Source organism: Macaca fascicularis, chromosome 11 (genome assembly GCF_037993035.2).
Source record: "Macaca fascicularis isolate 582-1 chromosome 11, T2T-MFA8v1.1".
Lineage (NCBI taxonomy): Eukaryota > Metazoa > Chordata > Mammalia > Primates > Cercopithecidae > Macaca > Macaca fascicularis.
Genome location: NC_088385.1, coordinates 119,771,282 through 119,795,611, shown reverse-complemented (window position 1 = coordinate 119,795,611; position 24,330 = coordinate 119,771,282). Strand labels below are relative to the sequence as shown.

The window sequence follows — 24,330 nt, the reverse complement described above, 5'->3', positions numbered from 1 at the left end:
ACAACAAGATCACTGCCCTCATGGAGCTGGTGTTCAAGTGAGAGATCGGACATTGTTTAAAAAATCACGTGGCCGGGTGCAGTGACTCACGCCTGTAATCCCAGCACTTTGGGAGGCCGAGGCGGGTGTATCACGTCAGGAGATCAAGACCATCCTGGCTAACATGGTGAAACCCTGTCTCTACTAAAGATACAAAAAAAAAAAGAAAATTAGCCGGGTGTGGTGGCAGGCGCCTGCACTCCCAGCTACTTGGGAGGCTGAGGCAGGAGAATGGCGTGAACCAATTCTGGAGTGAGCTTGCCTGGCCCCATATCTGGACTTCGCCACTTCCTAGCTCTGTGACCCCAGGAAAGCTACTTAACCTTTCTGAGCTTCAATTTCTTTATCTGTAAATTAGGGAAAACAAAGCCCTTACCTCTTAGGATTGTTGCAAAGGTAAAATGAGATAGTTTTTTTTAGTTTGTAAAATGCTCGGAACATGGTAACGATTCAGTAATGGTTGCTGCTAATCATTTATTCTGGAAATTTGTGGGTTTTATACATCCCTGTACTGACATTTTTTCTGGGTATCCAGGATGCTATCATCTGCCTGTGAAATCTGTCTTTCTAAAGCGTTTAAAGGGCCTGCATTGATTAGAAATTTATAGGACTCAAGTGCCTATCTCCAAACACACACACACACACACACACACACACAGATGACACATGCACCCACACATATACACCCACAGGCATGCCTGTAGAGGCACATGTACATACCGCTATGAGCGTGCATGCACATACACACACACACGCACATGTATGATTAGAACCTACATGCAAGAATACACTTTTACATGGTCTGTACACACTGTGCTCTTGTAGAGAGATCAGATCCAATCAGCTGCCTTCTTCAAGTAAGGTCATAAGCCCAGTGGAGGACCAACCTCTGCTTATTTCTGATGCTCAACCTCCCACAAAAAGTGACCTCAGAAACTGACCTCAGAAACATTCAAGTAACTGCTTTTGAACTTTCCTGTATTGCTGCAACATCTTGATGAATGTTGAGGAAAAGGTTAATGGATGTACAATTGTGCCAGAAAGTAGGCTTCATGTGGTGTGCAGCAGAGCCTGGGAAAGACGCCCTGCACCCTGCTTTCCCCAGTGTGATGGGTCTATGTGCCAATCTCTGAATCAGCAGAGGAAACGGCTAAAAGCTGGGATTCCACCAACTCATGGGATGGAGCCAGAGCAGCTGCCTTTAGAAGCAGTGGTTGACCACGATTTCACCATTCAGAAAAACGCAGCAAAGTGGGAGAATGGGTACGATGTCATGTTGTCCTTCTCTATCTTTCTCTGATCTTTGCCTATTTCTCTGTCTCTCTCTGTCTCTCTCTCTCTCTCACACACACACACACCTCCCACACCACACCATCAATTCTAGAATCCCTGCTCGCTCTTCACCTCACCCTAATTGCCAAGTAGGGGGATATTACTGTTGAGTTTATTAAAGTTGGCACTTTCTGAAGTCAAAATTGGACCATCTGCTGTGAATGGGGAAATGGCTGCTCTGATGGGGGCTGGCCTGAGGCTGTAATGCCAGGGTCTCTCAGGAATCTGTCCTTAAATGACTGAGCTGCTCCATCAGGAAGCCACACGCTGGCGTGCAGGGCGTGTGCATTTCAGACTCATTAATTCTCCCTGTTGTTTGTTACTGTCACCACCTGGGGAGCCCTAGATCTCAGTCTCCTTGAGGGATTGGTGAATGGGATTCCTGCCTGGGCCTCGGCACTTTGGGGAAAGAGGTCACCTTGGTTCAGAGTTGGAGACGAGGGAGCCAAGAAAGACCACTGGAGGGCTCAGCTGGGCTAGTGCAGTCCATGCTGGGCAAGGTGCTGTGTCATGACAAACCCAGGAACAGCAATAGTTGTGGTTGCTGTTTCTGAGTGTTTACTGTGCCAGGTGCTGTGCTAAGTACTCTGTATGCATTGTTTTCCTTAAGCCATCAACAATCTGGGAGAGAAGCTCTATTATTCACTCCCATTTTACAGATGGGGAAACTAAGGCACACAGAGGGGAACTCACTTGCCCAAGTGTACACAGCTCAAGAGTGGAAGAACTGGATCTGGAAGTTAGGTCCAGCTGCCCAGATGCTAGAACGACATCTTTGTTTCATGTCAGTGCTTTGGTTGGGGTTCTTTCTGACCCCTCTCCCTGCTCTTTCCTGTCATGAAAAATAGAGTTGGGAAAATGTGGTGCTGAGGCCTGAAGGGGCCAAGGGTCACTGTGGTAAAGAGGAATGAACTGTTCAACTGAATGAAGAAACATATGAAACGATCAATTAACTTCGATAAATGTTTGAGATACCCTGTAATTACTTCTCTGAATCCCCAAAATCGTCCATCAATTGCCTTTCCCACCTGTACTCCCCAAAACCAATAGGATAAAGTGGAAAGACAAATTCAAGTTCAAAGTCTGGTTTGGCCACATAAAGGCTGTGTGCCTCTGGGCAAGTGGCTTAACTTCCCTGAGCTTTGGTTTACTCAGCTGTAAAGCAGAGATGATTGTCTGTCTCTCAGCAAAGACATTATGAGGATTAAAGGAAATATATGATATTTGAAAGTTCCTAGCACAGGGCTTGGAGATAAATGTTTGTTCCTCTATGGAATAGCAGAATAGGAGCCCAATCCTGGAGCCAGCCAGCCTGGATTTATAATCCCAGTCCCACCACTTATTAAGTGTGTGACTCTGGGCAATCTGCTAAACCTCTCTGTTCTTCAGTTTCCTCATCTGTGAAATGGGAATGATTGTAATATATTCTATTGCATAGGATTCCTGTGAAGATTACAAAAATGAATCTACATAAAGCTCTGAGCACAGTGCTGGCACATGATGCCAATAAAAGCGGTTTCTTATGATTATTTTGCTAGAAGTTGAGTATGACTGCAAGAAAAATCGCAGTCCATTTCATCTCCTATTCCTTCTCCACCAACAAAAGGGCTAGAGCAGTGGTTTTCAACAGGGGTGACTTTGCCCCTCGGGGGCATTGAGCAGTGTCTGGAGACATTTTTAGTTGTCGCAACTGGGTAGGGAGTTAAACCAGGCATCTTAGTGGGTAGAGACCAGAGATGCTGCTGAACGGTCTACAATGCAAAAAACAGCCCCCACACAAAGGATTATCTGTCCCCAAACATAAATAATGCTGAACTTGAGAAGCCCTGGGCTAGAGAGATTTGAAGACTACCCCGTCCAACTTCCCATTTTACAGATGAGGTCAGGGAGGCCATGAGAGAGGCTGTAAGGGTAAAGTGATTTGATAAGCATCTTAGCTGGGTTTATGGTTCACTGAGTATACATTATTCATTCAACATGTATTTGTTCTCTCTTTTATGGCAGGCATCGAGCTAATTAAGGAATCCAGAAAACTCCAGAAAACTTCTATTTTGATCTTTTTTTTTTTTTTTTTTAGACAGTCTTGCTCTGTTGCCCAGGCTGGAGTGCAGTGGTATGATCTAGGTGGCTCACTGAGACCTCTGCCTCCCGGGCTCAAGCAATTCTGCTGCCTCAGCCTCCCAAGTAAAAAAAATCTTTGCTTTTGTATGAAAAAAGAAAAATTCCCCAAATGTCTTGATTGGGTCAAGTTACTTTCCTAAATGTGTTGCACGTCTTTTCTTTCTTTCTTTTTTCTTTTCTTTTTTTTTTTTTTTGAGACAGAGTCTCGCTCTGTCACCCAGGCTGGAGTGCAGTGTCACGATCTCGGCTCACTGCTACCTCTGCCTCCTGAGTTAAATGATTCTCATGCCTCAGCCTCCCGGGTAGCTGGAATTACAGGCATGCGCCACCACACTCAGCTAATTTTTGTATTTTCAGTAGAGATGGGATTTCACCATGTTGGCCAGACTGGTCTCAAACTCCTGGCCTCAATTGATTCCCCCGCCTCAGCCTCCCAAAGTGCTGGGATTACAGGCATGAGCTACTATGCCCAACCGTATTTTCATCTTATACAAACAGATTCTATAACATGTTAGGGCTAGCTGGACATTGGAAAAAGCACTGGTCCAATCCCTGAGAAAACTGAGGTACTACTCAATAATTCCCAACACTGGGGGGTTCAGAGTTCCCCCAGACTTGATGAAATCTATGTTTCTTGAGAAAAAAATGTACATAGACACATACGTAAATATGTTGATATTATCAGAATGCCCCCAAGTCCCTGATCCCATCCATAGAAGGTTTAAGACTTTAGGTTTAAATGTGGGAGAGGAGTCCTCCTTTAGAAAGAGGAGAGTATGACCTGGCTTATGGTCGGCTTGTCAAGCCATAGGACAGATGTCTGCCTAATTAGACGTAGCAAGTTCCAGGCATCATTATTCACTTCTCCCTCTGTCCATATTTTGGAAAAAATATGTGCCAAAAACACAGGGGAAGGTGGAATCAAGATGGGAAGGTGATAGGGGTGCGACAGATCCTGTCAACAACAAGTCCCTCTGACTTCCTCCTCCATCACGGCGTCTGGATGCCAAGGTTAATGACAAATCCTAATTACTTTTTTGGGCCCATCTGTTTAAGGAAGCTCCCCTCGAATGGAATCCACCCAGCTGCCAGTCCCTTCACAGGCAAGGTATATGAGCAAATGCCTTTGAGAGGCTCTGGACGGAGAGAAACAGAATAAGGATAAAGAGGGCCTTACCAATGTCAGGGAGAGAGGTGGAAATGCAAACCAATTTTGGAGGCAAATGTCTAATTCCAAACTTAATACATTCTAAAAGTCTTGTGAGTAACCTAGGTGTGGCTTTGCAACTCACAACGAGGCCCTTTTATGCTCAGGAGAAGTACTCAGCAGCCACGTGTGTCTAGCCTGGCACCTCTGACCACTGCTGATAGGATGAGGGGCGGGCATCTAGGGCGAGCTAGGTCAATCAGAGTTCCTTCCCTGGGAATTTGGGATTGAGACTAAGAGCTATAAAAACTGGGAGGCTCTAGCTAGCATGGCTATATTTTCTAATATGTGGGATGAGAAGTAGGCCTTTCATGAGGCTAGGCTGTGTTCTTGTCCTCAGATCCCTGGAGATATGTATGAACCCTTATATTAAACTTCTCTTTCTGCATAATGAGATAAAGATAGCCACCAGTAATGCCTTCCTCCTCTGCATGCACATGACAGTTATCACATAAGGAGATAGGATCTATTTCCTGTTCTCAATAGAAAGTGATACCTGCCAGTTCCAGACCTCACTGTTAAGAGACCGGGCAACACCTATCTTTGTTCCCTTGGGATCCAACTGCCATGTAAAGGATCTCAGGCCAGACTAATGAATAAGGAAGGATGAAATGCAAAGAGATGGGCTACCTGAAGAGTACCAAGGTACAGACAGGGGAGTAAAGCTTTATTGTACCTTCCAGCCTGGCCCAACCACCGGCTGAATGCAGCTGAGTGAGCAAACCCAGCCCATGTCCCCTGGAACAGAAAACCTGCCTAGCAGAGCTCTATCTGAATCCTTAACCCATAAAATCATGAAAAATAATACACTGTTTTGCTCTAAGCCACAAAGTTTTGGGTGGTTTGTTATATTGCAATAGATGACTGAAACAACCTAGCTGGAATTAGTTTCCTTTCTTGTAAGCAAAGTGTCCTAACTAATATAGAAAGTCTGTAGCAGTCGGGCAAGCAAAATAAACTCTGAAATCCCACTTGGCACTTATATAAGAAATGTGGGGGCAAAATGAGGTTGGTTAATGAGTTTCTCTTCTGGCCATCCTCTCTCCCTCCTGGGATGCTGAAGAGAACAGAGCTGGGTTGTGAGCTAAGTGGTGAGTGAAGATTTAGATTCCTCCTGGCAGAAGCACATGAGCTCCATGGAATGAAGCAGCTCTGGGTTGCTGTGCATGGCCTGGGGCTCCCTGGGGCAGCTAACTCTTGCAAAACTGCCCCAGGGAGGCAATGCTTCCTGGGAAGCCTGAGGGCATTTCTCTCCTGGAACTCTCAGAACCACAGCAGCATGCAGACTAGCCCTGGCAGCTTTGGAAGGTACGGACAGGTTAATAAGAGCTGGAAATAATCATTGGGCCAGCACAGAAAGGGTTTCAGCTTCCAGTTCTCAAAATGTCCCCTCCAAACCTGAGTAATTAAAATTTCCATGCTCTGCAGAGCCTAGGAATTTGGGAACACATCTTCAGGAAAAACATCTGAGACATTTAAGAGTATAGTTCCGAGAGTCACCCAAATAGGGATGTGTACCTTGCCTGCATATGACCTTGGGCAAATAACCTAAGTTGGCTGAGCTTCAGTTTCCTCACCTGCAAAATGGGGATAATAATAGCTTACTTGACAGGGTTGAGAGGAGCAGTTAATGAGTTAATTCAAATGAAGTTTTTAGACATGGCACATAGTAAGTGCTTAATAAATGACACCCATCATGATGATTATTTATCATGCTTATTAACAGTGATTTCGTAACTCTCCCAGACAGCTTTCACTCAGGTAATAAAAAAGAACATTTAGCATCATGGGGCTGATGTCCAGACCCAGTAAGGGACAGAGCTACATCGGAAATTTTAACATAGAAGGAGCTCATTTACTCTGAGAGGTACAGCCAACAATAGGGTGTGAGGCCCCTCACCAGACACCCCCAAAATACTGTAGAGTCTGCGCAGAAAGAATCCTGAGAAAGAGACTGAGTCATTTGATGGATGGGGAAACTGAGATTCCTAGAGCTCACTAACTGAGATCCTCATGTTCTGCAGTGGGAGCCCCAGTTAGCACCCCCATTTTCAGTTTGGCTCCATGTCTGATGTTTCACTTGGCTTTCATCTGACTCCTCTCTGATCCCTTCCCAGGGAAGTGTGGGTGGAACAGTAATCAGGGCAGGTTTGAGCTTAGAAGACACAAATAGCATTGGGTTTGCCTCTGGCGATGCTACCAGCAAGGGCTGGCTGCAGGCAGGGCGCTGTGGAACAACCACAGCCAGAATCTTCCGGGACTGTCCTCCCCACTCTGGGAAGCCAGGCAGAAAACACACTGTCTCAGCAAAGGGACATTCTGTCACCAAAGACTTGGCCCAAGCTCCCCTGGAAGCCTCTCAAATCTCCTTCAGGGGAAGCCAGGGGCTGCTAGAGTTTCAGGACTTGCCAAACAGGAGTCTCAGGGCAGACTTCTAGAACAAAGGCTTCGACTAGTGTCAACAGTGAGCTTTCTCTTAAAAAAACAAACAAACCTCACAATTAAATAATTGCCACTATTTATTAAGCATGTACTTTGTACAAGGCACCATAATAATCCTTTGCATGCTAATTAAATACTCGCCCAGATGTATGTGATAATGTTATCCCCATTTTGCAGATGAGAAAACTGAGGCACAGGGAGGTAAAGTGGCTTATCTAAGGGCACACAGCGGGTAAGTGGCAGAACTGGAATTTGGATCGAGGTCTCCCTGACTTGGCAACCCCAGTTCTTAACCATAATGCTCTGCCACCATGTCACCAGGTTGGTAGGGAGAATACAGCAGGACATTGAAGATAAAACAGGGACCCCATTTACCCTGTTCTATATCATTTAAGCTGGGATCTGCTCAGTCCACAAAGACCTGCTTAACCTGACCCCCAGAGGCAGCCCAGTGGCCATGTTGATACAACAGGGCTTGGCATGCCTGGCTGCAGTTGATTGGACAAGGGATAGTATCTGACATAAGACAGTCAGAGTACTTTCCCTGGGAATTTGGACCCTGGATAAGACTATAAACCCCCAAGCCTCTTGGCCACAGGCAATGTAGAAAGAAGTTAGGAGACAGCCTCATCTTCCATGTTCATTCATTCACTCACAAATATTTTGCTGTGCACCTGTTATACACCAGGCTTTGGGAATACAGCAGTGAATAAAACCAGCAAAAATATCTATCCTTAGGAATCTTAATCTGGTGGGGAGAGACATACAATAGTTAAAGAAAATATGTGAAATATAAAATGTGATAGCTGGTGATAAGTGCCACGCAAGAAAAAGGTTGAGCAGAGTTCTTGTTTTCACTGTTTACCTTTAACATACATACATTTCCTTCCCTCATGACTGAGGCCCATCATTGTATGAAGACACACACATATGCACACACACACATGCACACACATACATGCACATGTGCACACACACATGCACATACATGCACACACACATGCATACATGCATACACACACGCACACACACTGCCAGCCTGGAGAACTTTCCACTCCTGAAATATCTTTTAAAAAGCGAAGCAAAATAAAAACCTAACCCCATCAGCAAGCCTCTCAGACCCATCTGCTTGGTGACCACCTGACGAGGCTGACAGAGGGTCAAGTGTGAAGCTGACACATCCTGTGACACATCCTGAGGTTTGTTTGTCACTTGTCAACAACACCTCTGATTTCCCCAGCCTGCCCTAAGTGCAATTATCTGGATCGAATCAAAGGCACCCACTTCCTACATCCCCAGAGCATCATTTTCCATCCAAGAACCTCGTTAACCCCTGGCTGAGGGTCTGGATAGGGAGATCAGTGGGCACCTCAGTGCCCAAATCTGTTGTAAGCAGTTGGCAATGGCTGCCCCCGGCAGGAGGGCTTGGGGAGGGGCACAGGGTGGTGGTGGTGTCCCAGCATCCTGCCTTCCCATTTCCTGTTTGATATTTGGATCTAGGAAGACTACTCCAATGGCCTCTCTGTATCCCGGCAGCCAAAGTCTCCATTTATACCAAAAGCTCCCCAAACACATACCCTCACTCCCTTCTCTAAGTTATTCTCCCTCCCTGATGATGCCCCACACGTTCCCCAGTCCCCCAGCTCCAGCCCACACCCATGGCACTCCTTGCTCTCTGGTATTGTCCCTGCTCATTGATTTTGTCACTCTCTTCCACTCATCACACATCCTTCTTATAAGCCTTGCTTCTCTCCCAAACATGTTTTCATTATCCCCTCCCTCTGAGCCCCACTTTCCCCTCCTTCCTACCATTTATCAAACACATAGTGTCACCAGAGCCTGGGTCAGGAACTGTGCATGCATCATCTCAATGCTTACAAGAGTCTTATAGGATAATTACTGTTATTTCCCCCATTCTGCCAGTGAGCAAACTGGGGCTCAGAGAGGTTAAGCAACTTGCCCAAGATCCACAGTAGGCAAGTAGGGAGTTGGCATGGGACCCCGGGTTCTTGGAGTCCGGACCCATCAGGTTAACCTCTGCTTCCTCACTCACATGCTGTCTGACCCTTATAGGACTGGTTTCTCCAATTGTCTTATATAACTAATTTCAAACATGCTCTCTCTTACACACTCTTTTTTACCTACTCTCTGTCCTCCTAACCTTGCCTTCAGCTGTACCTTCTGACACCCACATGGCTCTCATTTCTAGAACACATCCCTATGCAGCTGTGATTAGCTGAGACACCTCATGCTCACACCCACCCCACTTCTTGAAGCCTCCAATGACATCTCCCCTTTCCCTATCACAATACCCCTCCCCCTGCCCCTTCTTCAATGCACCCTCAGGCAAGAAACTCCTCACTCACAGCCCACTCTCTCCTCTAGTCCCTTTTCTCTTCTCCCAATTCTCCCACCTCATGAAACAAAGATCCCACGTCTGCCAGTGGGGAAGTCGGAGGGGGTGCAGGGAGGTGGCCCCATAAGTCACAAATGGCAAAGCCCAGAGGCAGCCCAGCACACCCTCCTGCCTTAGCGGCTCTGGGGTGAATGGGAAGTGTAAGCCTCACCCGATTCGCTCCTGCTCCATCTCTTCCATTTTCTCAGCTCGAGCAATCACCCTGTTGATGATTTCTTTCTCCTCATCGGTCAGCTCTTCCTGCTTCCTCTGCCTGTCAGGCTGACCACTGGGGTGGACGGACCAGCCTGCCTGGAGCCTGAAAAGAAATTTGGGAAGGTGTGAGGGTGGAGGAAAAATAGTAGTTCAAATTCCTGCTAGGAAACTCACTGCCTGGGAAACTGTGAGCAAAAGGATTATAGCTCTCAGGGCCTCAGTCTGCTCCTCTGTGCAATGGGACACACATACTTCCCTCTTAGGCTTCTGATGAGTTTATTTTGCTTATATGCTTAGTACACAGTAGACACTCCATGACATTGTCAAGCAAGCTCATGGAAACCTGGAGAGTAAAGATATTTCAGAAAAGATTCTAGAACAGTAGACTTCTGTCAGCCTGACAGGCAGAGTCTGAAGCCCTGGGTCCCAGGTTGACCACAGCATCTGCCTGGCAGAGAGATGGCTTTTGGGGGCCACAGAGTGTTTTAAAATAAGTTTAAACTGGTTGCCAACTAGGTTGTAAAAATCTCTTGGATTCACATAAATGTCTAGATTTCCAGCCTCAAAGGCTCTTGTAACATTTTGGGTTCTATCTTGTGTTCTTTTTGCCTTTTCTTATCTTTTTAAGCGAACACTGACATAACATCTATTGGTGTCCACATTACCTAATTATCTCTCACACATGCCCACTGTGTGCCCGCATCAGCTTATTATCTCTCATGCAAGTCCCCCGTGTGCCTGCATTACCTCATTTAATCCTCACATCACCCCTACAAGGCAGGGGCTGTTCGTGTCCTTATTTCCTGGTGAGGAGGCTGAGGCAAGGGGAAATTAGAGCACTTGCCCAAGGTTGCGTGGCTGACAAGTGGCAGCAGCAGGATTCAGACCCGAGCATCCTGCATATTTACCCTCCACGAGATGGAAAGAATGGGACCTGTGCCCGGCAGTGGTTCAGAGAATCGGAGGCTGCTGGGAGCAGAGTTAAGGCTGTGGTCTATGACAAATTAGTATCCTCTCCACTAACACCATGGTCTACGCCCCAAGGTTCTGAGATGTATCACTGGAGCGGAAGGCAGGGTTGAACACTGCTAGAAATTCTTGTCCCTATGAGGGAAAAAAATCAGGAACTCTGAATCCTCAGGAGCCAGCCCTGCATTAGCCACCAGCCTTGGTCCCTTCTGCTAGCCTAACCACAGCAGCAGGCATGAAATTGCCTTTTGACATTGAAGGCTGGAAATTAAAAGCCCATCTTCCTCCCTCCTCCCCCTCTTCTGCCATCCCCCCACCTTAGCTAGCTTGCTCTGAAGAGCAGAGAAGGAAGAGTTTGAAGGAAAAGGGAAGCAGATGTCTTGGGGCAAGTCTTGTTTCCAGAAAGGGAAGGAGGACGTGGCCTGGGGAAATTCTGCTGGAAACACACCTTGCCTTCCCACGTGTGGCCTTGGATGGGACACCTCTGGGATGAGCACATGCTAACACTGCTCAAAACCCCTTGCTCAGAACTCTCCAGTGGTGTCTCATTGACTTAGAATAAAACCCAGAACTAGGCAGAAGTGATGGCTGCATAACATTGTGAAGATACTGAATGCCACTGAATTGTATGCTTTACAGTGATTACTTTTATGGTATGTAAATTTTACCTAAATAAAATAAAATCCAGACTTCTTGCTTATTCTGCAAAGTCCTACCTGGTCTGTCCTTTACCTATCCCTCTGTCCTCATTGCCCCTTGCTCCCCTTGGTCACTAGGCTCCAGCCGCACTGGCCTCTCTGCTCAATCTTAAACACCCAAGTCTTCTTTTTGTCTCAGGTCCTTTGTACTTGCTGTTCCCCCTGCCAGGACACTTATCTCCCTGGATCTTCCCTCTCATCATCCTGGTCTCAGAGAGGCTGTCTTTGATCGCTCATTGCCCTGGTTCACTTTCTCCATTGTACCCGTCTCTAGCTGAAGTTATCTTTCAAATTTTTTCTTGTTATATATTTATAACCCCTTTATCTCCCACCAGAACATAGATTACAGGATGGCATGGAGCTTGTCTGGCCCTGGTTCTCTATTGTGTCCATGGCATTTAGATCATTCTCTGACAGCAAGTACATAAAAAGAGGTTTTGAATAAGACCTGGTCCCTGGAGGCCAAAGGAGATGTTAAATGCCTAATTATACAGGTGACATGCAGGGAGACTGAAGCAATGGAGGTTACTCATCCTAGAGATTGGGCAGAACTTCTTGAGGAAGTGAGGAGAATTCATTGTGATCCTGGTGAAGATGAAGCTTCAGGGCCCCCTGTTTGCACAGGCACCTCCTGAGGCCCTAGGATGGGCCCTAGCAATGGTCATGTGATTAGGAAAGTTTGCAGAAGCAAGGTGGTTTTCTCTTTTTGATCTTGAAGAGGGCCCCTTAAGTACATAAGCTTTGGGCCCCACAAAGCTATGGCTGACTTCTGCTGAGACCTCAAAGATAAGCTGAAGGGGTGATGGAAGGTAGGGGAGAGATGGAGTCTGGCAAAGGGCACCAAACTTTCTTTGCAAAAGCTGGAGTAGAGCAAGCAGGCAGCATGCTGGAGGGAAAGAAGACCAGTATGATGACCAGCCTCTAGGATGGTCCCCAAAGGTCCCTGCCTCCTGTTATTCATACTCTCCTGTGTGTGGTTCCCTCCCATGCTGCATCAAGGCTGATCCAGTGTGACCAACTAAATACAGTGGAAGTGATGCTGTGTGGCTTCCAAACCATAAAAGACACTGAAGCATCCACCATGGCCAGCCACCTTGTTGTGAGGACACTTAAACAGCTCCGTGGAGAGGCCCTCTTGGAGGGGAACTGAGGCCCCCAGCCAACAGCTAGTACCAAACTGCCAGCTATGTGAGTGGCTCCTCGATCCCCTATGAAGCCTTCAGATAACTGCTGCCCCAGGTGACATGTCTGCAGCTGTATGAATGACCTTGTGCCAGGGCTGCCCAGCCAAGCCACCGTCCAATTCCTACTCACAGAAACTGTGAGGGATAATCAATGGTTTCTGTAATTTTAAGCCACTTTTTTGAGATGATTTGTTATCAGATAACTAGGAAACCCAGCCCAGCAGGAGGATAGAGATAGACTGGTAGCACCCACCCCACAGTGTCTGGATTCATGTTATATTGCTGCATGACACATTCTTACAAATGTAGGGGCTTAAACTAACACTCATTTATTTTCTCATAGTTTCTGGGGGTCAGGAGTCTGGGCTTGGCTTAACCGGGTCTTCTGCTCCGGATTTCACAAGGATGCAATCATGGTATGGGCTGGGCTGTGTTCTCATCTGGAGGCTTGAGAGGGGAAGAATTAGCTTCTAAGCAAAAATTCATTGGCAGAATTGATTTGCTCGCAGCTGTATGACCCAGGGCCATGGCCTTTTGTTGGCTGTTGAGAGAGTCCCTACCCCAGGTCCTAGAGGCTGCCTACATTTCCTAATCATGTGGACCTCTCTGATCCCATTGTGTGGGCCACTTCCTTCATCAAGTCCACAAGGAGAATCTCTAGCTCCTGTCACCCGAGACAGTCTTATATAACATAATGTGATCCCAAGAGTGACAGCTCATCCCCTTTGCTGTATTCTATAGGCTAGAAGCAAGGCTCAGGTCCTGCCCACACTCGGGGTCAGGGCATTACACAAAGGCATGAACACCAAGAGGTGGGGATCACTTTGAAGTCTGCCTGCTGTGGCATTCCTGGCAGATATCCTTTCATCCTTGCTTGAATGCCTCCTATGATGGAGGCCTCACTCTCTTTATGCAGAGTCTGTGCCATGCTATTGGGAAGATCTTCCATTTGGTGTGTCAATGCCCCTCAGCCTGCTGTTTCTTCCCGTTACTTTTAAAGGATACAGTGGACTCCTGTATAATGAAGCTCACCTACCCTTCCCAAAGAGCCCCAGTCATAACGGAATTCAGCCACTCCCAAGTCTCATCAGTTTTCCATGGAAATGGACACTTCACCTGCCCCTATTCTCCCTTATTTGCCGCCGCATCTCTTCCTGGATTTCTCTGTTGATCCTCCTTTATTTTCTGCCATTACAAAGCAGCTCAGTGACCAAAACTGAACACATGTGAGATTCTAGGCCTAGTCCCCAGTGAAGACCCTCCAAGGACACATTCCTGCAGCTCACAATCTGGTCAGGAGCCAGCCTGACCTGAAGTCAATGGCTCACACCCCACCACCACACCATTGCCAGTGTTATTGTGCACAGGAAATGCAAGCATCTGAACACACGTGGCTCCAGAGACATAAGCAGGGCTGGGGGTCCCCGAGAGGCCCTGCCTAGGATAATTGCCTCCATCTGCAGACTGCAGATGAGCAGCCCTGCGGGAGGCTGCTGGCACCTTTCCAAACCCTTCCCCCATCCTCTGCTCCAGAACACGTAGTTGACAAACAGCTCATCGTGTTTGAAAATGTTGCCGATTGGTCTCAGTGGGAATCTGCAAGCCTCCTGTGGATTTTCATGTTTTAATTCCAGAAGCAAACAGACAGAAACAAGATCAGTTTTTCAGACCAAAGCTTTTGCTCTCAGGGGACAGAATGGGCTTGTCTAGATCTTCCTGAGTCGAGGAGCGATGTGAGCACAAGGTCGTCAAGAATCGGGTCCTTGGGATAAGACCCTTGTCAAGGGCTTCTGGACACAGGATGGCAGCTCTGTGTCCTTAAGACCAGAGCCAGAGTCCAGCGTTGGGATCTTGTTAAAGACCGAAGCCAGAGACCAAAGTATTGTTCCCCTTGGACAAGTTAGAGAATTGTATCCAATCCAGAAAATACCCAGCGGGCCTACTATGTGCTAATTTGAACCCTTGTTGACTTGGCAGAGTTAATGAGTGGAATCCTGGGTCTGACACTTGTTGGCAGTATGTGCTGGGCCTCTGCTCTGCTCTGAACCTGTTTCCTGGTCTGTTCATTGAGAATGTTAATAGGGCATGCATCACAGGGTCCTTGGGAAGATTAAATATGAAAGTGCATGCCAAGTGCCCAGGAAACAGCAGCCCTTGCTATTGTGACCATCCTCTTAATCTACCAGGATGCCCTAACTTTTTAGTGAGGGATGAATTGCACTGGGAACTTTGCAAGCAAACTGAGATGTGCTCCACAGTTTCGTGGGACTGCCTCTCCAGATGAGTGCTGGCATTTTTCACAGTAACTCATTAGCTAGCTGCTGGCAGCGTAGCCCTTCAACCTAAGCAGACCTGGTGGCTGCCTACAATGACAGCCCTGGCTGCTATGAAGATACGGTAACCTAAGAGAGGGGATGCAGGAGTAGGCTTTGGGGTCATAGAGCTCCGATTTCTTTTCTGGCACTGCCCTGCCTGGATGTGCAACCTTAGGAACAAGTTACATAGCATCTCTGAGTCTTAGTTTCCTCATCTGTTAAAGGGAATACATACTAGTGAGCTCATCAAGGTCATATGAGGGTCAACTAGACCATGCATAAAAAGTGTTTAGCGTAGATCCTAGGACTTGGTAAATGCTCCAAAAAGGTGAACTTGTGTTTTCTTTTTCTTCTTATTAAATATTTTTGGTATGAAACTGTGTCTCAAATCCTTGCCACAGTGGCAATTCAGTGAAAAATTACCTAACAGCACTGCATATATAGTGGGCACTGAATCTGAATGAAAGAAAGAATGAATAAATAGAATGTTTTGATAGGGAGGAGTAGGGAAGACAGATGGGAAGACAATGACCCAGGGCGGGAAGAAACCGATGGAATGAAACAAAACGTGCAGCCTGGATCACTGACTGGCATTTGAAATCATTAAGCTCTTTGACATCTTAAAGCCATGGTAGTAGGAGTGTCCAAATCAATTCCTTGCCCATCTGCACAAACATGAGCCTAGTTGATTTAGCTATTCAGGAGAGAGAGACAGAGAGACAGAGAGACAGAGAGAGAGAAAGAGAGAGAGAGAGAGAGAGAGAGAGAGAGAGAGAGATAGGAGAGAGACCAACTAACCTAGCTGACTTTAAGTGGCAGGAATGAATGCTGGAGAAAATGAACTTTCAGAAACACCCTTCCTGGACCAATCCTTCCTGCAGCTCCCAGATTTCCTTTCTCAATCGGATACACTAACCCCAGACCAGAATCTACTGAGATATTAGGATACAATGGAAAACAAAGCAAAACAAAACAAAACAAATCAAACTCGAGCTTTAGATTCAGAACAATCTGCATTCAAACCCTGGCACTGTGTGACTTAGGGGAAAGTATTTTATCCCTCTGGACTCTAATCTCCATCTGTCAAATGGAGTTAATAATAATATTTATGTCATAGGGTTTACATTTACTGTCTTGTTGAATTTTTGCAATACCTTTGAGGTAAACATTATTCTCCTCTCGAGTATACCAAGGTTCAGAGAGGTTAATCACTTGCCTAAGGCTGCACAGCTTGAAGTAGCAAAGCCAACTCCAGGGGGGATGTCCTGTGCTCTGAGCCACCATGCTATCCTGCCTTTCTAAAAGGCAGCCAGATGGTCCAATCTCATGTTCTATCTCCCAGGCCATAGTCAACTCTTCCAGACCCCCTGCCCCCCTCATCTTAATTATTCGTGGCTCTTCAGTTTAGAGGAAGCTTGAATCTCAGGAACTTTTGACTGTTGGTTCCAAATATCTTTTTTGTATATTTTTTCCAATGAGGTGTTTTTTGTTTTGTTTTGTTTTGTTTTTAAGAGACAAGGTCTTGTTATGTTGTCCATGCTGGATTTGAGCTCCTGAGCTTAAGCAATCCTCCCACCTCAGCCTTCCAAGTAGCTGGGACTAGAGGTGTGCATCACCACATGAAGCTTAATAGGGCTTCATTCTGAGCATCACAGTAGATTGGTCTAATTAGGGGAATGTAAAGTATAGAGACACAAAGAGCCCATCACTGGCTTAAAATGCTGATGGTATGTGTGATGTGAATGGGGATGGAAACAAGCACGTTCCCCCAGATGATGAAGAACTTGGGGGCTCTCTAGGGCCTGTCTACCACTAGCTAATCTGAAAAGAACAATGTGCCACGTCCTGGCTGCAGGAAGAAATGCTCAGAGCTGCCTTTGAGGTGGAAGCAGTGAATTGGTTGTATGCCCCTACCCAAAGTACACCCATTATTTTAGAAGGCACTTTACTGCCCACTCTAGAACCTAAACACCTTTACTGGGAAAAGATAACATAAACCCTATCTGGGTACTGGTCTGAACCTATAAAAGCCTCTGGGCAGTGCAGAGGGGTGGCCTGTGATAGAGTTCATCACTTCTCAAACTTTAGCATGCCTAAGATTCACTTGGTGAGCTAGCCAGAATGCAGATTTCTGGGCCCTTTGCAGAAATTTGGGTTCAGAAGGTCTGGGGTGGGACTTGAGAATTTGCATTTCCAGGAGAGGAAGGAATAAAGTCGGGATGGTTAATGGGTACAAAAATACTCGTAGATAAAAGGAATAAGATCTAATATTTGGTAGCACAATGAATAGGATGACTATAATTAACAATATTTTATTGTATATTCAAAATAACTAGAAGATTAGAATTAAAATGTTCTTAACACAAATAAATGATAAATGTTTGAGGTGATACGTATTTCAATTACCCTGATTTGATTATTCCACATTGTATATAGTACCAAAATATCACATGTACCCCAAAAATATGTAAACTATTTTATGTCCATAAAAAAATTTAAAAATTTAGAAAGAAAAAAAGAGACAAACATTGGGGAAAAAAATTAATAGGTAGTATTTTAGTAGAAGCATGAAATATGGTTTATTGTAAGGATGGCCCCAATATTTCACTCTTCTCTGTATACATGCCCTATGCCATGTGAATTTGAAATTGATCACCGAAAAGTCAGGGTCTATTTTCTCTTCTTTCTTTTTGAGATTGTGTCTCACTTGGTTGCCCAGGCTGGAGTGCAGTGGCACAATCTCGGCTCACTGCAACCTCCACCTCCTGAGTTCAAGTAATTCTCCTGCATCAGCCTCCTGAGTAGCTGGGACTACAGGCGTGCACCAGGTAGTTTTTTGTCTTTTTAATAGAGACAGAATTTCACTACGTTGGCCAGGCTGGTCTCGAATTCCTGACCTCAAGCGATCTGCCCACCTCGGCCTCCCAAAGTGCTAGGATTCCAGGCATGAGCCACCACGCCTGGCTCTAGCATCTGTTTTGCTGCTCCTTAAATCTAGCCCAGACTTAGGACTTGCTGTGGGCAATAAAATGCAGGGGAGTGATGTTGCACTAGTCCAGAGGCAATGCCTCCAAAGGCCTTGTGTGTTTCTGTTTACTCTTATACCCTGCCATCACCATGGGAAAACCCAGGATATCCTGTTGGAAGGTGACGCATGTGATATCATGTTGGAAGAAATGTATCATTCCAGACATGGTCATCTTAGATCAGCCAACCCTTTGATGCATAAATGAGCCTAGCCAAAGTCCATAGAGTCAGTTACCAAGCCCAGATGCCTGAGAACAAGTAACTAACAAGTTCTAAGCCACTGAGTTTTAAGATGGTTTGTTACACAGCAAAAGCTAACTGATACATTTTTCACCATGGCAAAAAAAAAAAGAAAGAAAAAAAAGAGTGAAACTTGTTAGACTTCCTACACTTATTTTACAGTTTACCATTATGTTAAATTCCAGTTGTATAATGTTTACCATACTATTTTTAATGCTTTCAGCCACTAAAGGTCTTTATCCAGCTCCACTCTTATCTGTCTCAAATATTTGGCTTCTGAATAAAGTATTATTCAAAGAAAGACTTTTACTGCTAAGAAAAAGTCTAAAGACCACTGTAGGTAACCTGCTCATTTTCCCAGATGCCTGAGACTCACAAGGAGAAAGGAAATTGCCGAGAATCATGAGTAGAGAGAGGATGGTCCAGGACTTGAGAAACCAGCCTTCTCGATGTGCTTCATCTGCTACCAGAAGGCACCTGCTCAGGTGCACCACGAGGGGGTCAGAATGAAGCCACCCACCAAGGCCAGCATCAGTGGACCCCAACACAAAAGGAAATTAGCCCCAACTCCAGATGGAAGCCCCTCATAGATGTTTCCCCTTGAAATACTGCAAAGGGCAGCCTCCCATATCTTTCCTGCCTCCCACCTTGATTCTTCATTGCATGCACACAATAGTCACATAATAAATACTCGCCAGATGTCCCTATTAATAAATTATAACTCCCTAAAGGAGTGGGATGATAGAAAAGCTGTCGGGGCATGAAAGCTCTGAAGCATTCAACAGCAGAGGTGTGCAGAAAATTAATCCTTTTTCTTTTCTTTCTTCTTCTCTCCCTGCCTTCCCCTTGGATGCCAACATGGGCAGGTGTCTGCAGGACGTCTCTTTAGAGCACAGTGAATGGGATTTTAATGAATCCTGAAGGAAAGGAGGGGCAGCTACACCACAGAATGTTTTGCCCATGACTACCTGGTATAAAGGCCCCTTTGGATGAAATTTACCCCATCCAGACTAATGGGGGGTGCAGAAGGGATGCTGTGGGTCCCCCACGTCCTCAGAATGCCAAGGGGACCTGGGGCTCCTGTTAACCTTTTTAGCCAGACTGAATTCCATTCTGTTCTTATAAAATGCCATGTTGTCTCTCACAGTTGGGCTTGGCAAATGCCATGTCCCCTACCGGGAGCTCCTCTGTCTCCTCCACCTAGTGCTCCTCCCTCTCGTGGTCTCAGCTTACACATCACTTCTTCCAGGAAGCTCTCCATCATCACCCTCAGGTCTGAGCCAGGTGACTGTCTTTGTGCTCCACAGTCCACTGTGATTCTATGATTATAGCTCCGTACATACCAGAGTGTATTTGTTGGTGACTGGCCCTTTATTTGTTTGTAGACTCCACTAGACATACATTTATACTTGGCTAACTGCGTCCCTGGTGCTTAGCATGGTGCTTGGTATTTAGTAGGTACTCGGTGTAAGTGTTTATTAATAGAGGAAGGGAGGAAGGAAGGGAGGGAGGGAGGAAGAAAGGGAGGGGAGGAAGAAGAGAGGGAGGGAAGGGAGGAGGGAGGGAGGGGAGGATCTTGGGGATGAAGGACAGAGGGGAAGAGGATGAACATGCTACCTTTCAACCTGCAGCATTCGTGAAACCTCTAAGAGCCTTGAGAGCCTCTGGAGTCATGAACTTCTCTCTTGTGATGTTCATATTTGTAATCTGACAATGACCCAGCATCTCTCTCCAGCATGTCTGAATAATATACTCATGATTTCATAGAAAGCAGATCTTGCCTGTCCAGGGTCCTGTCAGCCAACAACAGAGCTTGTAGAGCATTCAAATAGTCTTTACAAGGCAGCTTGTTGAAAGCTCTCATCTGACAGATGGAGAAACTGAGGCACAGGGCAGGGAGAAGAGTTTTCCTGGGTCTCCTGGCTACATATTAGCTGTGATAACTAAATCTTTAGAGCATTCTGGGTCTGATAATGTGGTTATTTGGGTCCAAAAAGGCTGAAAAAGTTGCGCAAGAGTCTTCTATATAAACATAAGGGTAAGGCAAGGCTGTAATTCACACCTTCATCTAACTTTGCTTGGTTAAGCTTTACAGTTGATGAAGCTTCCTGCAAACATCTCATTTGATCCCACCACCAGCCAGTGAGGAGGGAGGGGCAGGGTTACTGTGCCTATTTTACAAACAAGATAACCAACACTCAAGGAGGTGAAGGCTGTGTCCCAGGCCACAGGGACCGTGAGTCCCAGAGTCCCATGATTGCGGGGAGAGGAGGTAAAAATGACTTTCCATAGTTTCTGAATGTGTGCACGCAACTGAAGATGGGGCTGCTTTGCAGTCTGGCTGCTCATTTATTGGACCCGGCATCCAATCTGTCATGCGTATTTAGGAAATGAATCCAATTAAAAACACAAAAGTTGTGAGAAAAGATAGGGCCTCTGCGTCAAAGGTATTTTGCTGGGAAATCAGGATGACCTCTGATGAGGTGACAAAGACCAAATGTACAGCACATAACAATCCAGAGCCCTGGCCTGTTCATCATCATCTTTTATTCATGGTAGCAGGTATTAGAGTTAACATTTTCCTTATCGCAGAACAGTGGTCCCTAGCAAAATGCTGCAGAAACAAGGGCACTGAGTGGCCAATAAACTTGCTGAAATCCTACACATCACTAACAAGAATTGAGGGCTAAGAAATATCTTGTATCCTTTTATCAAGTTTGGTGTGAGGTTTTTTTTTTTTAATAAGTATTTTTTCCTAAGGTGGGTGTGGGTATTTTTTATATTTTACCTTTTTAAAAAAATATTTAAAATTTGCTAGTTCCTTTTTTAACCATCTCTCTTCAGGGGCAAGCCACCTTGATCAGAAAAAGAGATAAAATACAGTTTGTAAAAAAAATAAATAAATAAGTTATAAAATACTCACTGTTCTTTATCACTGAAGGAAGGCAGAGAAAGGAGAGAAAGAAAAAAAATGAATAAAGTTAGGTAAGAAATCGTCACAATATCAACACTGTCTGGATGCAACACTCACATAGTTTGAATTATGATGACCTACTTCCATTTTGTTTCAGCCATTATCTAAAACAAGGCTGCTTCAACATAGCATTATGAAATCCACATCTTTGATTAAATTGACCAGCCAGTTTGGCTTATTAATTAACTAAGCTGATCATGTATGTATTTGAATAATGGTTTGAGGCACTAAAAAGAAATCACTGAATGATCTCATGGCCATCATCTTTCTTGGTTTCTATTATTTCAAACACTGGGGGACAAGGACCACACTAGGTAGAGCAATGGGCCCTGAACAGTAGACCTTGTAGTTCCCCAGTTTGGGAAAGCAAGTTCTTCCTCTCTAGACTGGAGACCAGCATCTCCATTTATGAGGCATGCAACCAAAAGCAGGTCATATCGTCTCTTTGTGCCTCAGTTTCCACCTCCCATGTCTGGCACTCTCTGGTTTGCAGACTTGAATGCTAGACAGAAGTATCAACTGTCAAAGACCAGCATTTCTCCCCATGTATTCTTAACATGAAGAACTGAACCATTGCCCTAACCAAGCAAGGAGTAGACGCATTCATTTCTCTCAAATTCCCCTGTTGTTGGTTTCAAACGTGATCATTAAATTCAAGGACAGTGAGAGAGGAAGACATTTGAAAATAACAACAGCAGGAAGCATGTCTGGCTAGCCAGCAGTTAATTACGACTAGATTTGTTAATTTACTGGAGAAAGACATTATAAGTGTCTGCATTACTTCAACACCACTGCAACAGACTAGATAGCATGTGTGATTACTGTAATTCACCCATTAGCATTTATTGGAAAATAATTTTAATATCTGAAGAAAAGGCAGCAGCAATCAAGCCAGCCAGATGCATTCAGAATGCCAACATGTTTCATGGGAGCCCAGGAACGCTTTAATGAAATGGCGTCCAGACTGTTTGGATAATTTTAATTTAATTGTAAGGCAAATTGTTTGGCTTCATATCGACTAAAGTAAACTCTGATGGATGAGATTTTAATTAACTGACATTTCTTAAATAAAATAAATATTTTACCCCATCCACCCTTCAGGCAACCGTTTATCTTACAGAGACACACTTTCTGGCTGAGGAAATATTCTCTGCAAAATAAGTTTGGCTCCAAGAAGACATCGTGAAAAGGGCTTTGGAAACTAGCAATTTCCTATGAAAAAGGAAACCAACAGAGTTCAATAGTGTCTTCAAAACAGTAAAACTTGTAGAACTGGAGGAGGTATTAGATAGAAGTAGTAAACAGACATGAGACATTTGCTTTGGAGTACATGGGTGGACTAAATATTCAGAAAGACCCTTCACCAATATAAAATTAGATCCTAGAAAAATTAAAGCAAACTTTTAAAAAATGCAGTTCTGGGATTTCTAGAAAGTAAGGAAATTCTCCAAATGAATAAACCAAATAGATTTAATTAAAATAAAAAACTTTTTCTCTTCAAAAGACTCTGTTATGGAAAAGGAAAGGTAAGTAACAGACTTGGAGAGAGTATTTGCAACATGTATATCCACAAGGGATTTTATCTCTAACATAAGGAAACTTGTAAAACTTAATAATAAGAAGATGAATTACCTGATTTTAAAAATGGACAAAAGATTTGAAAAGATACTTCAACAAAGATTTATACAAATGGAAAAAATTTATATTTGTATGTCTAACATCATTAATTATTAGGGAAATGCAAATTAAAACCACAATGAACCACTATACACACACCAAGAAGGTTAAAATTAGAAAGACTGATCATACCAAGTGCTGCTGAGGTGGTAGGGAAGCTGGAACTGTCATCCACTTCTGGTGGAAATTTTAAATAATACAATAAACTTGAAAAACAGTTTGACAGTTTCTTAAAAAGTTAAACCAGCATCTACCATATGACTGAAACACCCCACTTTTAGGTAATCACCCCAAAGAAATGAAAGTATGTGTCTATACAAAGTTTTATTTGTACTAGCCCAAACCCACTGTTCATCAACGGATGAATGAGTAAATGAACTGTGGCATATTTGCATAATGGAATAATATTCAGAAATTAAAAGAAACAAATATTGATATATAAAACAATATGACTGGATCTCAAAATAATTACACTGAGTGAAAGAAGACAGATAGCTCCCTTGCACAAAGGGTACACACTGGATGATTCCATTTATATGAAGTTGCAGAAAAAGCAAACAAATTTATTGCTAAATAGTGATGACTTAGGGATGGGTGGGGAGAGGGAGGGGTAAGAAGGAGGAACTATAAAGGGTAACAAGGAAGTTTTGGCGATGGATGTATATGTTCATTATCTTGATTACTGTGATGATTTCATGGGTATACACACGTTTTTATGGCTGATGGTGGCTCATGCCAGTAATTCCAGCATTTTGGGAGGCCAAGGCTAGAGGATCACTGGAGTCCAGGAGTTTGGAACCAGCCTGGGCAACAGGCTGGGCAAGACCTGTCTCTATTTAAAAAAAAAACTTAACCAGGTGCAGTAATGTGTACCCACAGTCCCAGGTTCTCAGGAAGTCAAGATGGGAGGATTGCTTGAACCTGGGCGGTCGAAGCTACAGTGAGCTGTGGTTGTGCTATTGCACTCTGGCCTATGCAACAGAGTGAGATACTGTCTCTAAAAAAATAAAAATATAAAATTATCAAATTGTACTTTAAATTACCCTAATTGTGTACCGTTGAAGGTATATTAATTATACCTCTATAAAGCATATTTTAAAAAAGGAAATTCAGCAAACTGAATCCAGAACAGGGAGCTGTGAGCAATAAACCAATGCAAATACCAACATTACATTCCAGGGGCTGATGTGGAGATCCTGACAGGTGCAGAAGCTGAATTGGAGATACGCACATGGAGTCAGGACCCTCAAAGGGAGCAAAAGTGTTTCTGGATGACCAGAGCATCTCACTCCTGGCAGAAGCAAGTGTAAATACCTCTGAAGAAAAATGTTCCCAAGGTAGGTCCCTAGGATTCTCACAGACTGAGCATTCAAAGTGCAAGTAATTATGAGTGAAAATCTGCAGGAAAGACAAACAACAGACCTACATGGTCAGAAGCTTCAGGCAGTGGTGTGCTGGTAAATGTTTAACAACTGACTCTCTGGGGAAAGAGCC

At 44.7% G+C, this 24,330-nt stretch overlaps 1 protein-coding gene across 20 annotated transcripts in view; it reads right to left on the bottom strand.

The window, feature by feature from the left end:
- The window catches only part of RPH3A (rabphilin 3A), a 335,220-nt gene that overhangs the window by 42,765 nt on the left and 268,125 nt on the right, over nt 1–24,330 (bottom strand). For 14 of the 20 annotated variants that reach the window (XM_065524837.2, XM_074007938.1, XM_065524841.2 and 11 more), the window contains 2 exons: nt 21,109–21,120; nt 9,709–9,855 (listed from right to left, as the gene is read on the bottom strand). In XM_065524837.2, the coding sequence (XP_065380909.1) occupies nt 9,709–9,855; nt 21,109–21,120 (159 nt within the window). The remainder of the gene's footprint in view (nt 1–9,708; nt 9,856–21,108; nt 21,121–24,330) is intronic. The other 6 variants (XM_074007940.1, XM_074007942.1, XM_074007939.1 and 3 more) reach the window with 1 other exon arrangement.